Source organism: Cynocephalus volans, chromosome 2 (assembly GCF_027409185.1).
Source record: "Cynocephalus volans isolate mCynVol1 chromosome 2, mCynVol1.pri, whole genome shotgun sequence".
NCBI classification, from domain to species: Eukaryota; Metazoa; Chordata; class Mammalia; order Dermoptera; family Cynocephalidae; genus Cynocephalus; species Cynocephalus volans.
In genome coordinates this window covers 153786368-153803065 of record NC_084461.1, presented here as the reverse complement: position 1 = coordinate 153803065, position 16698 = coordinate 153786368, and the positions used below count along the sequence as shown (strand labels likewise).

Genomic DNA, 16698 nt, shown 5'->3' with positions numbered 1-16698 from the left:
TGTGGAGACACGGGTGACCTTGCCTTTGAGAGAAAGTCTGGAGGGAGCAGAGAGAACAAGATCTAAGTCAGCAATTAAGGCTGAATAGAAGATGAACAAAGTGTGAGGAGTTGCCAGGGAAGGAAAAGGAAAACCAAGAGTGTGGAGAGGTTTCTGGAAGAACTGGTATCCAACAGTCAACAAGTGCTGAGAGGTGAGGTGGAGTGGGGTGAAAATGTCCTCCAGAGTGGCAGCCTGAGGCCATGCTGCTCATGCCACACTGGCTTCCTTGCTACTCCTCAAATACGCCAGTCATGCTCCTAACACAGGCCTTTGCTCTGGCTGTTCCCTCTGTGTGGAATCCTCTGCCCTCAGCTGTGCACATGGCTCACTTCCCCAGCCTCAAGTCTTTGCTCGAGTCTCACCCCAATGAGGCCAGCCCTGACTACCCTGCTTCATATTGCAAACCTGCTCCCAGTACCACATCCCAGATCTCCATTAACCTCCCCCTTTCCCCAAACCTCTTATTTTCTAACATAATGACTTATTTACTTATGTTAATTGTTTATCATTTGCCCACCCTCTCCCACAAACCATAAGCTCCATGACTACAGGGAATCTGTTTTGTCCACTGTGTATCCCTAACACGAGTGCCTGGCACACAGTAGTGCTGAGTAAATACATCCAGCCCTCTGCATCCATGTGCTCCACATCTATGGATTCGACCACTCATGGATCAAAAATACTAGGGAAAAAACTGTTATCTGTACTGAACGCATACAGATTTTTTTTGTCATTATTCCCTAAACAATACAGCCTAACAACTGTTTACATGGTATTTACATTGTATTAGGTATTATAAGTAATCTGGAGATAATATAAAGCATACTGGAGGATGTGCATAGGTCATATGCAAATGCTGTGCTAACTTACATCAGGGACTTGAGCATCCGTGGATTTTGGTGTCTATGGGGTATCCTGGAACCAATCCCCATGGATACTGAGGGAAGGCTGTACTTCTTGAATGAAAGATCTCTTGATGGCTGCTCTATACTTTAAATTCCTTGACTGTCAGCTAATTAAAATGTATCATATGAGTTTGCCTTACTGTTTAATAGTGAAAATTAAGGCCACTTATGAAATATTACAAAAACAAAATGTAGGGAAGGTTCACACATTTATGTTTTTTAAAAATTCACCATCTCCAGCATTTCAAATGAACCGATGGAGATAATCACACCTACTGCAAGACCGTAGAGTAAATGTGAACACTGCCCTCTCATGGTTGAACATGGACATGACCACTTTTTGCACTGACAGCCTAGTTGGGGAAGACTTAATCCTGGTGGCTGAAGGTTGCAAGCTAGTTGTAGATGACATTTCAAAATGGGCCAAATTTGACTGTTTTCAGAAGGCGGCAAATATAAGAGGAATACAGTGTCAAAGGGAGCATTTTTAGGGAGTACAAAGCCCACACATTTCCATACTGCGAGAAAGATGTTGACAATCAGTGGGAAGTCATAAAGAAAAATGTTAAGACAAGAAAATCCTAACTTGATAACATCCATCTGCTGCACTTACAGCTGGAATCTGAGTGGGAATTTCCCATCTGTGCTTTATTTTCAGCTTTAATTTGACTATAAATAAGACACATGCATGCACAATTTGCACGGAGTGTCTTGTGGGGCCAGGAATTGTTTAAGGATGATATATATTTAACCCAGAACCTACTCATCAAGCTAGTCTGAGGTGTGCAGCCAATCCCTTATAACTTGGTCCCATGATGATCTGTCACTTCATAACTGAGGCCTTAAGTCTTGACACCCTCTGCTCCAATAGATCCAAATAGACTCCAATACCTGGCCCAGCTTTTCCTGAAGCCCTGTGGCTGTTTGCCGCAGGAAACCTCAGGGCCCAGAGCCCTGGGGGTGGCAGCATTTGGAAAGCCCATCACAGGCCCAGTCAGAGGGAAGCTATACTTGTAACTTTAATTCTCTTTTGGTTCTATCACCCTTACTTTATAGATGGGAAAACTGAGGTTTAGTGGCAAAAGGTAACTTGCTCATGGTCATGTAGTCTACTAGTTATAGAGTCAAGACTCAAAACCAAATATTTAAGCCAGGGTTCAAAGTCCATGTTCTTTCTACTTTCCCTTCTGCCTTCACATTACTCCTTCCTGGTCCTCTGGGGCTGTACACAGTTGGGGTTGGCATTTCAAGTTCGAGGTTAGCCAAGCCAATAGCACAAGGAGACTTCAGGGCTGGCTTAGCCCAGGCCCTATCCGCCTCGGCCCAAATGGGCCTCTGCTTTTCATTAGTTTTTCTCTCTCCTTGGTTATACGATGGTACTTCAAAAAGTTTGTGAAAAAATAGATTCAAAAGATAATACGCATCTTTCCATGAACTTTTAGGAGTACCCTCATACTTAGCTCTGGACCTCAGAGAGAAAGGTGTGAGCCAGCCCTTACCACTGCACGCCCTCAGGCCAGCTGGGTCTATCTCAGCCTTTTCAGATGGTGGTGTGAGCTATCTCCAGTGAGGGCTGTCTGCACTCTCCTTCCTCAAAGTCTGTCAGATCTTATTTCTGCTGCTTCTTGAGGGAGGAGCCATGTCTGGTTAACCAATGTGTTTCACGTTCAGCAGTGTCTATAAAACACTGCATGCGGCAGCTACATAACACAAATTCTTCATAATTCTTTTCTTCTTATTTATAATACATAAATAAGTAGGTACATACTCTAAGTTTGCATCCCAGAAATCTGGACATCAAGAAAAGAGGCACACAGATTCCTAGAGGGATACCTTGTAAAAAGCATTTCATTCTGTTAAATACAATCAATTTTATTCAAGGAACGACCATGAATTTTCATCATCCTTTTGCCCATCTCTTCTCTCCTCCCTCCACCTTATCTGGCACATAAGGCCTTGGCAGGAGAGGAAGCGAGGAAGAGCATCAAACCCTGGACAAGCCCCAGGGCCTGGACCCTAAGTGCTCCACACCGCAGCCTCCAACAGTGTGCGACCGCTCAGCAGTGAGCTTGGAGTCCTTGTGTCCCATAGGCATCCCTGAAGACAGGCCTCCCTCTCATTGCTCTGCTCACTCTTTACAAGCCAGCCACTTGCAGAAAACTGGGGAGCTGTGTTTCCATGCAACCTGCGGAGCAACTGGAGGAAACTGGGGCAGTGTAGCTCTGTTTGCTGCCTGGGCCAGAGCTCAGGAGCGTGGATAGATCCTGAAACAGGAGCTAAAAGGGCCAAAGCTGGAAGCTCTCAGATTTATAAAAACGGAAAGAGCCGCTTCTTCATGATATAGAGGACCGTAGCAAGAAAAAGGGCCAGAGCAAGGAAGATGAGAAGCTTGTCCGTCAGCTCTCTGCGGTTATATTTTGTGATGAGCTTACGGCCGAGCTGGATGGTCCCCGACATAGACTTAAATTCTTCATTTGCATCCAGAATCGTTCGTGACGAATTAACTGAAACAAAAGAGAGAGGGAGCCTGACTCAGAGACTGTACAGTACAAAATCCAAAGACTTTTCTCTGCTGGCCAGGTAGCCAATAAAAACACTGCATTCTGAAGCGAGTTCCTCTGAGCCAGAATCAAAGCATGTGACTGAAGACCAGCTAGACGAGCAAAGAGAATAAGAACCTAACAAGGACAGTCTCTTCCCTAGGCCCCATCCAGCTCCAGAGGGTGAGGTGGTTTGCTGAGGAGTCCTCAAACATGAACATCACCAGGGAGAAGGGCAGAAGAGGGCCAAGTGCCTCACCACCACCCTCAACTCTCTGAAGCAGACAGGCGCTGCTGAGAAGACCCACCAGCCACAAAACTAACCCAGGTGACCATGGACAGACATTGTGAGGTTTGTGTTGGGACAGGAGCCAGGAGGTACCAGCACTTTCCACCTGTGAGGTGCAGCCTGCAAGGGCACCTGATGGTCACATGTGCTCTTTGCAGGATCACAAAAGGGCAAGGGTGGGGGGTGGGCCCTGCCACAAGCCCTCACATGTACTAGTCCTTCCGGGCTGGCACACTGGCTATGGCTTTAAAGATGTGACATCTGTGCTTCATCCACTGCATGACACCTTAAGAGGAGGCCCATGTCCCTCAAGAGCTCATTGCGCCTGAAGTCAAGTATACTTCCAAGTATAGGTCTTTGGGCCTGACACTTGGGGTAGAAAGCTTACCAGGCAAGACTCCCCTACAAACCATAATAAGGCATCATCAAAACATCTATTGAATAAAATATGTTAAGTGAAAAGGCAAGGTGCAAAGGAGTGTATATGAAATGTCTTCATTTATGTAAGAAAGCGGGAAATAAATAGTATTTCATTTGCTTGTGTTATATAAGCTTGGAGGACCTCAGGATATAAAAGAAACTGGGAACAGTGATTGCCTCTGGAGAGTGGACCCAGAAGGCTGGCAGTCAGGGATCATGATGGTGGAGGTCAGAAGGGAGAATTGTCTTGTTTCGTACTGTCCAGAACTGTGCTGGCCAATACTCAGCCATTAAACAAACATGGCTCCTGCGCATGTAAAATGTGGCTAATCCAAACTGTGATGTCTGTGAGTGTAAAATACACACAAGATTTCAAAGATTTAGTATGAAAAAAAAGAATGTAAAATATCTCAATAATTTTTAACATTAATTGCATGTTGAAATGGCAATATTTTACATATAATGGATTACATAAAGTACTGTATATTATTAAAATTAATTTCATATGTTTCTTTTTAAATTTTATAATGTACCTACTAGAAAATATAAAGTTACAAATGTGGCTCCTAGTATGTTTCTATTGGATAGTGCTAGGCTAAAGGGTTTTTTTCCTTAACCATGTTACGTTTGTTACCTTTTCATAAAATTAAAAACTAATAAGTAAATGAAATAAATTAGAGGAAACACAGCAGCATTTTGAAAATGACATACAGATTCCAGATATCCTATACTTAAGAGGCTTTTTTGTTTTTAAATTGTGGTCCTAATACACTTTTAAATCAAGTTGAATTTGTGAGCCATAAAGAAATGATTAAGAACCGCATTCTTCTCTTTCCTCAATAGCTATCTCTTCTGCAAAATGAGCCCCAAGAACAAGCCTCACACTGGAAGCCCTCTCAACACACCAGAAACCATTAGCATCTGTGAATCCTTCTCACCCGCATCAGAGTATAAAAGCCTTGACTCAAGGCCAAGTTGCCTCATTGGACTCACTTTCTCCAAGGCCTCTCCAAAGCCCCAGGCCATGCCCACAGCACACACTTAGAGGGGGCGACTGGCTGGTTCTGAGCCTTAATGCTCAGATAAGTTTCAGACACAAGGAGTGAACTTGGGGTCACTGCTTGCTCTCCTTTTGCTTTTGCCTGTTTGAATGGTACACTGAAAAAAACAGTGGCTCAAAATTCCAGATAATTTTTAGGGGTGATAATGGTATTATGATAGTTATAGGGAGTTTTTTGGGTTTTTTCCCATACAGCGCCTTATCTTTTAAGAGACATACTGAGACACTTATGGATGATGTCTGGGATTTGCTTCAAAATAATCCAGATTGGGGCATAGGTGAGGGTGGAACTGAAACAAGACTGGCCATGAGTTGATAGTTGTTGAAGTGGGGTGATGGCTTCATGGGACTTGGGACACCATGCTCTCTACTTCTGCCTATGTGGGAAATTTTCCAAAAGTGTTTCAGGGAATAAATTCTTCTGTTTTTCTATACCAAAGGACCCTGAAGAGGGTTGATTCTCTTCTGTGTTATAATGGAGACACTATGGGAAAGCTGCTGGAGAGGACTGGATGGTCTCAAGCAGTCACTTCTATAGCCGCTGACTGGTATATTTCAAAAGGAACTCACATTTTCCATACTGGCCAGCCATACAAAAAAATTTTTTTTAAATAAAAAATAAAAGGAACTCATAGTACAAATAACATTTGGGAGTATAACTGTAAACTAAAGTCCTCGCAGTCTTGCCAATGGCTGATACCTAAACATCTCTTGGGGCAAAGATTCCCAAACCTGCCTGGCCATGTGGGTTCTCAGAGTCCTCGCTGAACACCAAACTCCCAGGCCCCTTGACTAGCCTTGCTGACACCCACTCTCCAGGAGAGAGCCTGGGATCTCTGCTTTTCACATGAGCCCCTGGCAATGATTCCACAGGGCAAACATTGATGGGGGTGTGGAGGTCTTCTAGTACAACTCCAGTAACTGAAAAGAGAAACAAGTAGCATATCCCCATGCTGGGAAAGTACAAGCTAAGTCATCTCATGAGTTAAAAGCCACATGAGTCAGGAAGCTTTGGGAGGGTGGTGGGGAAGGAGACTGGGGTGGAAGTGCTAGGCAAGGGCTCTGCAGCCACTATCTCTGGGAGAAGTTCCTACCCCAGGCCCAGCTTTACCTAGAGTCTGCATGGCTTGCTCGCTCTGCTGGACCTGCTGGGACATCATCCTGCTGATTCCCATGAGACTCTCTGTGATGGCGCTGGATGTCTGGGCCAGGCTCTTTTTGGTGGTTTTCCTAAAAGTCCAGAGAAGGCAGGAGGAATGTCAACAAAAGCCCCACTGCCAAAAAGCCCCTATTCAAATAAGATCCCATTTTTTACCTATCAAATTAGTACACGTTTAAATGATCACAGTCAATGCTGGCAAGGGTGTGCTAAGACCATGCTCTTGCAGACCGTTAGTAGGAATGTAAACTGGTACTCCCTTCTGTAAGGCAATTTGCCAATGCATATTAGGATCTTTAGGAATGTTTATTCCTTTGACTCACTAATCTCATCCCTGGAAATCTCTCCAAAGGAAATATCCAAAATATGGATAAAGACTTAAGTTTTAAGATATGCTCTGGTATATTATTTATAATACTGAAAAACTAAAATTTAAATATACACAAACAGGGAATTGTTTGATACAATGGAGTAATATCTACTATTAAAATGAGGTTTAAAAAGTTTTTTTAAAAACCCTCAAGTTTTGTGCTATAATACTAACTGAAAGATTAGAATACTAATTTTATATATAGCATGATTTTAACTTTGTAAAAGATATGGGAGGAGGCAATATACCAAAATGTTCATGAGGTAACAATTCATTTTGTAATTCATACTTTTCTCATTTTACCAATTTACTACAAATAAGCATGTACTTCTTTCACACTTTTGAAAAAATGTTACAAATAAACAATAAATAAAAATAAAATTATTTTATAACAATTTAATAAAATAAAATAATATAATAAAATTAAATTGTTTTCTCAAGCTAAAAACAGGTTCCCTACAGCTTCCCAATTATCTATTCTATTATCAGAGCCCAGAAAGACAGAAGGACAGGTACCTTTGCCTTAAGGGATCTCCTCCCTGGAGAAGTTCTGCTTTCTCTAGGTTGTCGATGGCAATTTTGCATGTGAGATTAGCTTTCCTCCATGAGGTCTGATTGCTGGGATCAGAAGGGTCATGCATGAGTTTCTGTTGACTCCACCAGGCTGTTAGTTCAAACCAAAACTGTTCTTTTTTCCAGCAAAGGAACAGGAGCGATGGGAAAGGCCACCCAGATATAGCCCACAGAGTCCATCCCCACCTCCCGCCACTTCCTCCTCTTGGTTGCCCCAACAACTGCTCTATCTTGGGCCTAACAGCTCTATTTTGGACCCTGGAGGCCATCTCTGCCTCCTGGAAGTTCTGTAGCTGTCCTGTCCCCCCCAGGCAGCTGGAGGGGCTGTAAACATGGCACTCCTCTGTTTACTGCCCCACCATGGCTCCAGACTTCACGTCAAAACTCCCCAGCTGGTACCTCTAAGGCTTTTCTGCTCTGACTAGTGCACCGGCTGGTTCTGTTCCTGGAAAGGCATGCCTTGCTCATCATTATATCTCCAGGACCTAGAACAACCATTTCTGGCTCCTCAGCTGCGCAGTTAATATATCTTGTAATAAGTAAAAAGATCACAAAAAGACAGTCTTTCTCAATATTTCTTCCAGGTTTGCTGTTCATTACATACTACAGACCACTCATGGCCAATAAAAACATATTGTATTAGCAGGGCCTGGTTTGACATTTGTCTACGTTCTTTACCTAATCTCCCCTGTGAGTGATAACTCAAATTTGGTGAAAACTCCCTGGGCTTAGCAATGCAACCTTTGTTGACAGACTATAAAAAAGCTAATCGAGTCCCTCCGAGAATCAAACCCATGCTCCAGAACCCTTATGCAGCTGGCTCAAATCAATTGGGTTAATCCCTGGAAATAATAAAAAATTAAAACAATGATGTCAGGAAATGCTCACATCAATAAAAAAGAAAAATAGAGTACATGAACTGATAGGGTGTTTTTCTAATAGCACATCTATGGGCTCTCTGACATTTAAATAGATCAGCTATACCATATCACACCTGCCATTTAAAAAGAATTAATTACATTTCAAACTATGTGTAAGGGAGTTCTGCAGGCGTGAGATACAGAGATGAATGGGCAACAGTGCCTGCCCTCAAGGGCTCACATTTACTGGGGAGAAAGACAAGCAAACGAATACAGTGTGACAATCACAAGAACCCAGGCAAGCACAGCTGCTGTTTCAACATACAACTGCCAGAGTGTTAACTTACTACCTTCTCTCCTCTACCCTGTAACTCCACATCATGCATGGCCATTCATTGTGTCTGGCATAACTTCCTATACTTTATACAACAGCTCCTCTTTACTTGATGTTTATAGTCCAAGTACCCTTGGTTGCTGAGGAAAGCAAAAGCCATCCCAATGGAAAGTAATCACTAGTGAGCCAAGCACTAGAACACAGCTCACCACTCACTCACCCCACCCTGCTTGGACTGGCCTCCACCAGCCCATGTCTTTGTCAGCCTGTCCCTTCCTGGTGGCTGGGTGTTACACAACAGCTGCTGTCAATGAGAAGGATGCTGGAGAATCACTCAAATCAGAAGCAAAGCCACAGGCAAATGCAGATATGGCAGGGTTAGACCAATGAACAAGGGATGAAGAAAAAACTTACGGAGATGACATAGCAGGGGCTTCAAAACAGAATGATCCAGAGGGCTGGGAAAGTTGATGGAGCCCTCAAATATTTTTGCAACAACAACCCTCTTTATGATCATGGTAAAAAGTCAAATGTGAAGGGAAAGGTACTATTTCATGTTGTAAGACAATTTTGTTGGAAAATTATACCTCTCCCAATTCAATATCAAGAAATAGCACTCAGCTGCAATTATAACCTCAATTTTGTTTAACATAACATAAGCTTATTTACATCTTTTGTTTTATTTTTTTCAGATAACATCCTATTAAAAAGCTTCTATATTTTGGTCCATCTTAAGTAGGTTCACTTTCAGTGGACTTTTTCTGGTACCAATTATCTATAGATAAAAACAACCCTTATTACAAAAGCAATCATATTTTTTGGTTTTTAAAAAAAAATACAGTATAATGTTAAATATGCTTTTGTGAACTATGCATAGCTCCCCCTGCCCATATAGACCCTGCTTATCCCTCTCCCCCCACCCCCCATTTGAGACTTACTGATCCAGACAGAACATTCAGCCTGTGTGTAAATGACACAATTAAGTCAACATACAACCAGGTTTATTAGCCTAACACATGCACAAAGCTCATAGGAAGCAAGTGACCCAGCAGAAGCCACTGGCAGGAGGCCAGTCCCTGCCTACCTGAGCATCTGCTTTTTGTGATTCTCCACTTCCTGAAGTAGAAGTTGCTTTTCTGACTCTTTGTCTTGCTCTTTAGCTGACTGCTCAAGCTCCTTTGGGGGAAAATAGCTCTGTGTTAAAAATGATTTTAAAAGCCAATGTGACTTATTCTTGATTTGCCACATCTTCTTGAATCACATTTAAGAATATTAATGAAAAACAAATTTTTTTTAGAGACTATTCTTTATTTAGACTATTCTCTTTCATGAATTATTTGTTACTTTTGGGGTTGGTTGATTCATTTTCTTTTTTTTTTTTTTTTTTTTTTTTTAATTTTATTTTGTCGATATACATTGTAGCTGATTAAAATCAGAACAAGAAATAGTTCTTAGAAATTAAAATTATAACTTTCCAAATTTAAAAACAAAGCAATGGACAAGTTGAATTATAAAAGGAACAGCTAAAGACTAAGTTAAAGATCTGCAAAGAAAGAAAGGAGATAGAAAATATTAGGGAAAAATAGAGACACGTATTATAAATTCAAGAGGTTCATCCATTTAATAATAGTGGCAAAGAAAGAAGAGACATTGGAGAGGAACAAAATAATAGAAGATTAATTCCTTGAACTAAGAAAGATAGACTGAAAGGGGCCAACAGGTGCCCAGCAAAAAGAACGAATAAGGACCCACATCTAGATACATCCCAAGGAAATTTCAGAACTCCAAAGACAGGGAAAATCCTAAAAGGGAAGAAAAATGATTGACATCAGACTTCTAATCAGTAGCCATGGGGGTTAGAAGACAATGAAACAATTTCTTCAAAGTCGTGAGGAACAAGGTTTTATAGTATATTTCATAAATCTAAGATACCATGGATTTTTTTTTTTTTTTTTTTTTTAAAAGATGACCGGTAAGGGGATCTTAACCCTTGACTTGGTGTTGTCAGCACCACGCTCACCCAGTGAGCAAACCGGCCATCCCTATATGGGATCCGAACCCGCGGCCTCGGCGCTCCCAGCGCCACACTCTCCCGAGTGAGCCACGGGCTCAGCCCTAAGATACCATGGATTTTTGAACACACCAGAAAAGGCTGCCGTATGTCACCGATTATAAAACACATTCCAATTTCAAATATGCTAAAATGTGGGAGGAAAGTACAACTTATTACCGATGAAATACAATGCCCATATTCAGACAAATTTTCAATCAATACGAGGCTAAAATAAAGACATTTTTAAAAACTCAAAAAAAAAAAAAAAAAGCCAATGTGAAAAGAGAAGAGCACTTCTATTTCTGGCGGGTGCTAATGACAGCACTTGAAGAACCCTTTTAAGACAGAACATGTAGGAATGCTGGGTAATATATAACACACATCCTTTGAATATACATGCTCCTCAACTTACATCAGGGTCATATACCCTGATAAACCCCATCATAAGTTAAAAATATCCTAAGTCAAAAATGCATTTAATATACCTAACCTACGTCATAGCTTAGTTTAGCCTACTTTAAAAGCTCAGAACACTTACATTAGCCTAGACTGGGCAAAATCATCTAACACAAATCCTATTTTATAATAAAGTGTTGAAGGACTCATGTAATTTAGTGAATACTGCACTGGAAGTGAAAAACAGAATGGATGTATGGATACCTGAAGTACAGTTTCTATTGAATGTGTATTGCTTTTGCACCATTGTAACGTTGAAAAACCCTAAGTTGAACCATTGTAAGTTGGGAACTTCTGTAAATAGCTAGGTTTGCAAGAAAGTAAGGAAAATTCCTACAGTCCAAAAGTGAGAAGGGAACTAAAAGCCAGAGAAGTCAGTCTGTTAGTGACAGATAACTGTCCTTGAGTGGGAGTTGCTGTTCCCGTAATCTTAGGCATGCCTGAAATGAAGAAAAAAAGAAAAATGACAAAATATGAGCCCACTGATCCTACACTTAGATATCATGGGAATATCAAACTGCTGTGTGTTTCCAAATGCTCGCTTCTCAATTTCTGTACCTATTTCATTAGAGACCAGTAACAGTTTGAAAGTTTTAAAACTCATTTAAGGAACAGAAAAATGAAGTCTCAGGCCATCTGAGGCTGAGGCTGGAAACTGGAAGTGAGTACACCACAAATCCAGGACCTACAAAAGGTTATACGCTCAGTGAAAAGGTCTGGGAAAATGTCTGTCCACCAGCACAGAATGAAAATACGGACACTTGTCTTCTTTCTGCTGTGTTCTGAATAGAGGGGTAAAAAGAAAAATCTCCCCTGAGAATTTATAACCAGGGAGCTGTCCTCACCCTGATCTGGGGTTCAATTTATCTTCTCTGAGTGGTTTGAGAACCTCCAGGAAGAGAAATTAACATAAAAAACATTCCCAGACTTGTGATAATCCCAGGAGACCTGGCAGAAAGCAACTGCAAAAGCCTCTGGAGAGACTTGCCTTTGACCCAGGCTGCACTAAGTCCCACAGATGAGGTCAGCTGAAGATGAATGCTCACAGTCCAAGATAACTAAACACCAAGGAACCAATCCACCACGAGTGAGAGTCAGCAGACAACCAGTAGTATTAGAGCCCCAAGAATTTCAGATGGTAGAATTATCCAACAGACTATAATTAAAGACGTCATTACACCTCAAGTCTCAAATAACCCCATTCCAATTTTAATCCGCTTCCTAAGTATTAAACAGATTAAAATTGGAATGAGTTTTTTAACAGATTAAAACAGGTTCCAGCCTAAATCAAACTATTGATCTAAAACATCGATGTATTAGCTCATTTATGTACTAATTTATTTAGATACTCATTTATATACTAATTTGCACACACTGGTCTGGAACAGGTATATGTATCCACCTTATCGCATATCCACAAGTATATGCGATCCCCTTACCGGTCACAAAAAAAAAAAAAAAAAAAAATCTAAATAAATGTCCTTTGATAGAGAATTGGCTAAAAAAATTATAGGTGTAAAAAAAAAAGAATGAGGAAGGTCTCTAGTTACTGATTTCCAATACATATTGGTAAGTTTAAAAAAGCAATGTTTTAGTATGCTACCTTTTAGATGAAAAACAGAGAAGAAATAAGAAAATACATTTGTATTTTTTAATATTTGTATAGAGAAACTCTGGAAAAATACATAAGTAACAAAAGTGGTTCTACTTGTTTGGAGGAGGAGAACAGAGAACAAATAAAGGACATAACGGAGACTTTTCAAATGTATGAGGGCACTTCAAAAAGTTCATGGCAAAATTTGTATTATCTCTTAATTCTATTTTTTCACAAACTTTTTGAAGTACACTTGTATGTTGATATTTAGATACATATATACACATACATAAAACATGTAAAAGCAATACCCATGAAAAAATAAAAAATTAAAATGATTAAATCAGTGCCAGAGATGGAAGCAGAAAGAAATCAGCTATAGTGACACTGCTGAAATTGTAAAGTTAACTCCTATGACAAAAACTGCATACTTTCAATTGCCCTTGAAAATCCCATAGGAAGGCAACACACAGGACACAGACATATTGTTTTTCAGGGGTCCAGCTGGTCTGCTTTTCTATCAGCTTTGGAACAGGCTGTCATCTTCTGTTAAGCAACAACAGAGTTGTTGGCTGGCCTTTGGGGCCATGTTAAATGAAAAGCACAAGTCCCCAGTACCACATGCAGCGAGACCAGGTGCCCTCAGACCCACCCAGGGATGGGCAGATCCACACCACCCATCTCACCCTCACTGAGGGAACAGCAGTAGAAACATTTCCACTATTCAAACTGCTACTTCTAACTCTTTAGTGTTTTTTGAGATGGCACATATACTATAGTATATAGTTAAGGAAGATGCTGGGCAAAGTGAGAGCATGAAAAAAACCCAGGAGATCCTGGTGATGGACTGAGGTGGAGAATGAATGAATGGGTTGGAAAGAGTGACAGAGATGAGAAAGCAGTTGAAGTGACCTCAGAGGTTTCAAGTTGAAAAATTTCAAGGACAATAGTGTCCCTGCCATCCATTCGTTGACAGAGCTGGCAGTGTTCCGCTATCAGGTTCCTCATTTATACCTGGAGAGTAGGTTAGTAGAGTCAGCCTCACTGTCTAAATGTTTACCACTCCCTCCAGTTGGTATCTGAAGAAGCTGGACAGCTCTCAAGCAAATGTAAGTCCCAGGACTGAGCCCCTTTCACTGTTACCCGTTTTCAGCATCTCATTTCTGCAACCACTCACCTGTATTCTGTGCCGTAACTGTTGAAACTTCTCTTTCACTTTAGTATTTAGTTCAGTAAGTGCACTTAAGGGTCCTGAACAATCACGTATATCCTAGGAAACATTGAAGAAATGAGGGGCCTTTCTTGAGGCAATGAAATAAAATGACATCATCTGCACAGTGAGAGATTAGCTCAGACCACAACTAAGTTGGCCTACTGACTGTAATTCATCCTGATCTTTGCGGTTTACCTCTGCAACATAAGCAAAAACATTATCATTTACATTTTTCTCATTCCTCTTTAGATTAATGTTGAGCAGGTAATATAAAAGCATAGAAAGAGACACAACTCTGCCTTGACCTAATTATTAGTCCCTAAAGGTTAATAAAACATCACCTGGCCAATATGACAGGCTTAACATAGCTTGTATTCCCAACAATCATGGATATCCAAAAGTGATACTGTAACTTCAGATCCTTCCAACTCCACAATCAGGATGCTTAAATCCCTGATATCATATAACGAGACTAACTTCTTCATCCTGATTTTGCAAACCATCTGTTATAAGTCACAGGGTTTACAGACATGTCTAAGAGTAGATTTAGAATTTGTTTCTGGACATTCAGAATTGCTAGGGCCAGGTTTTACAGCAGGCTCTAGAGCCAGACTACACGGACTCAAATCCTGGCTATAGCAAACTATTAGCTGTGTAACACTAAAGAAGTTACTTAAGTTCTCTGTGCCTATCACAGCATTAGCTACCTCATAGATAATGTATATATGTAAAGCACTTAGCAGAGCAGCTGGAGCACAGTAAGAGTGCAATATATCTAGTTATAATCAATCTTTCTCGTGAGCAATCACGAGAACCCAAATGTTAAGACAGAGTACAAAAGGGGCCTAAGCAATTGTTTTTAAATTTTTATTTATTTATTTATTTATTTATATTTATTTATATTTATTTATATATTTTTTTATTTTTATTTATTTTTATTTATTTTTATTTTTATCTATCTATCTATCTATCTATCTATCTATCTATCTATCTATCTATCCCCGGTAAGGGGATCTTAACCCTTGACTTGGTGTTGTCAGCACCATGCTCACCCAGTAGGCTAAACAGCCATCCCTATATGGTGGAGTTGGTGTTATCAGCACCGCCCCGCCTAAGCAATTTAAATTACACGAAAAGGTAATTTCATTTGTAGGAATCCTAAGTTAATTTTTCTAGAATTGACCCAGAAGTTTTGTCATTTATACATTGGAGAATCAAAGTTCAAGAAGTTTAAATGTTTGCATCAAGCTTCTGCACTTGCTCTCTGGCGTGCTCATTAAATCACACTTCCTTGCATCATATGATAAACTATTAATTTGATTTATTCTGCATCTGGTTTACCTGGGAAGCCCTACTTTCCACAGCTTGTTACAGATTCTGTAACCATTCTCTAATGGTTGGTGACATTTGTTAGAAGTGGAAACGATTTGCTTAAAACCAAGGTTTAAAAATCTTGGTTTCTTTTTGCTAAACTCATGGAACCATTTCTATATTCCTAACTCTTGCCTGCGTCAACCGGTTTACTCCACTACTGCCTTCTACCTCAAATGGCTTAAGGCAAAGCACCTCACTTTTCCCATTTGTAAAACGTAGCAGAGACTCTCAGGTGCTTTTCTTAGGCCGACTATCCCACTCTGGGTCCCTGCTTTGCCACTGTCTGCCTTAGATTCCATGCCTTGGCGCTTTACTCGATTTCCTTATTTACAAAACCACAACTACTGTCCAGGTTACGTTCACTGCAGCCGGTGCCTCTCTTAACAGGTGGCGTTAGGTGCCACGGGGCACCAGACCAGAACTGGCAGCAAGGGGCGGGGCTGACGACTTCTGGGAGTTGCCAGATGACTGGGAAGGAGGTGTCAGAAGGCGGAGCCAAGCAAGGCGACAGGAAGGTTGTCAGGTGGTCAGAGGCCAGCAGAGGCGAGGCATCAGCCAGGGGTGTGGGTCGGACGGGTTCAAGCGGGGTCACAAAGGAGTAGCTTGGTCAGGGGCGGGATACATGGGAGTGCCCCAGAAGAAGGCGAGCCAGCGGCACCCGGATAGAGGGTCAAGGCCAATGGTCACGGGGACTGGACCAAATGGGGACGACAAGGGTGTAGCCGGCCATGGGACGGGGCCAACGGCCTGAGAGACTTGATCAAATAGGGAAAGTTCGGGAGTGAGACTGCCGAGCTCACACGAGGTCAGCGAGCTTGGGTTAGCGCCGCTGGAGGCCCGCAGGGATCCCGGAAATCAGTACCTGGATAAGCGCCTTCACCTCCAGGTCGAATTTGACGATCTCTTGGTTACAGATCCGTACGTGGACATCTTGGGGAGCCGCCATGTTGGTGACGCCGGCTACGGGCAGCGGCTGTGCCCAAGTTCAAACGCGTATTCGCACCGCCGTCTTCCCTCCCCGCCTGGTCTCGCAGCAGCGCCCCCTAGAGACAGATGTGAATGGCAAACGAGGGTCGCCGCGCCTAGTCGTGGAGACTTTCCTGACACGTGAGGGGAAATCAGCCTCTGCTCTCGGTTTGACCCTAATAAAACGAAGAAGGGAAGAGGGAATATCAAGAACACTTAATAGCGGTGTCTTTCCATCTTCCGTCTATCATCCATTCTAAAGGCCGCATATTTTTAGCATAAAAGAAAAAAAGACTGGAAGAAAAGTATCAATTGGGATGTCTCTGGAAGATGCAATTAACAATTTTTTTATATTTTCTACAGTGAGTATAAATTGTGGAGTAAAAGAAAAAAATGATAAAAAAATTTTTTTTTAATGTACGGAATTCAAGGCAGGTCACTAGAGCACCTTTCATCAGTCCATCACCTGGTCCAAGGGATTTTTCTAAAA

The 16698-nt window shown here is 41.5% G+C and overlaps 1 protein-coding gene across 4 annotated transcripts; it reads right to left on the bottom strand.

Annotated features, from left to right (window-relative positions):
* Window positions 1–2730: 2730 nt before the first annotated feature.
* Window positions 2731–16222, bottom strand: BNIP1 (BCL2 interacting protein 1). Of its 4 annotated transcripts, none has more exons than XM_063086387.1 (6): window positions 16105–16221; window positions 13833–13925; window positions 9637–9746; window positions 7302–7403; window positions 6368–6486; window positions 2735–3451 (listed from the first exon to the last, which is right to left on the bottom strand). In XM_063086387.1, the coding sequence occupies exons 1-6, from the start codon at window positions 16186–16188 to the stop codon at window positions 3255–3257; spliced, it is 705 nt and encodes a 234-aa protein (XP_062942457.1). In that variant the 5' UTR covers window positions 16189–16221; the 3' UTR covers window positions 2735–3254. The 4 variants fall into 4 exon arrangements, with proteins under 4 accessions (XP_062942459.1, XP_062942460.1, XP_062942457.1 ...); XM_063086388.1 differs by having other exon boundaries at window positions 2739–3451; window positions 9637–9728; window positions 16105–16220; XM_063086389.1 differs by lacking the exon at window positions 7302–7403 and having other exon boundaries at window positions 2731–3451; window positions 16105–16222.
* Window positions 16223–16698: the final 476 nt, after the last annotated feature.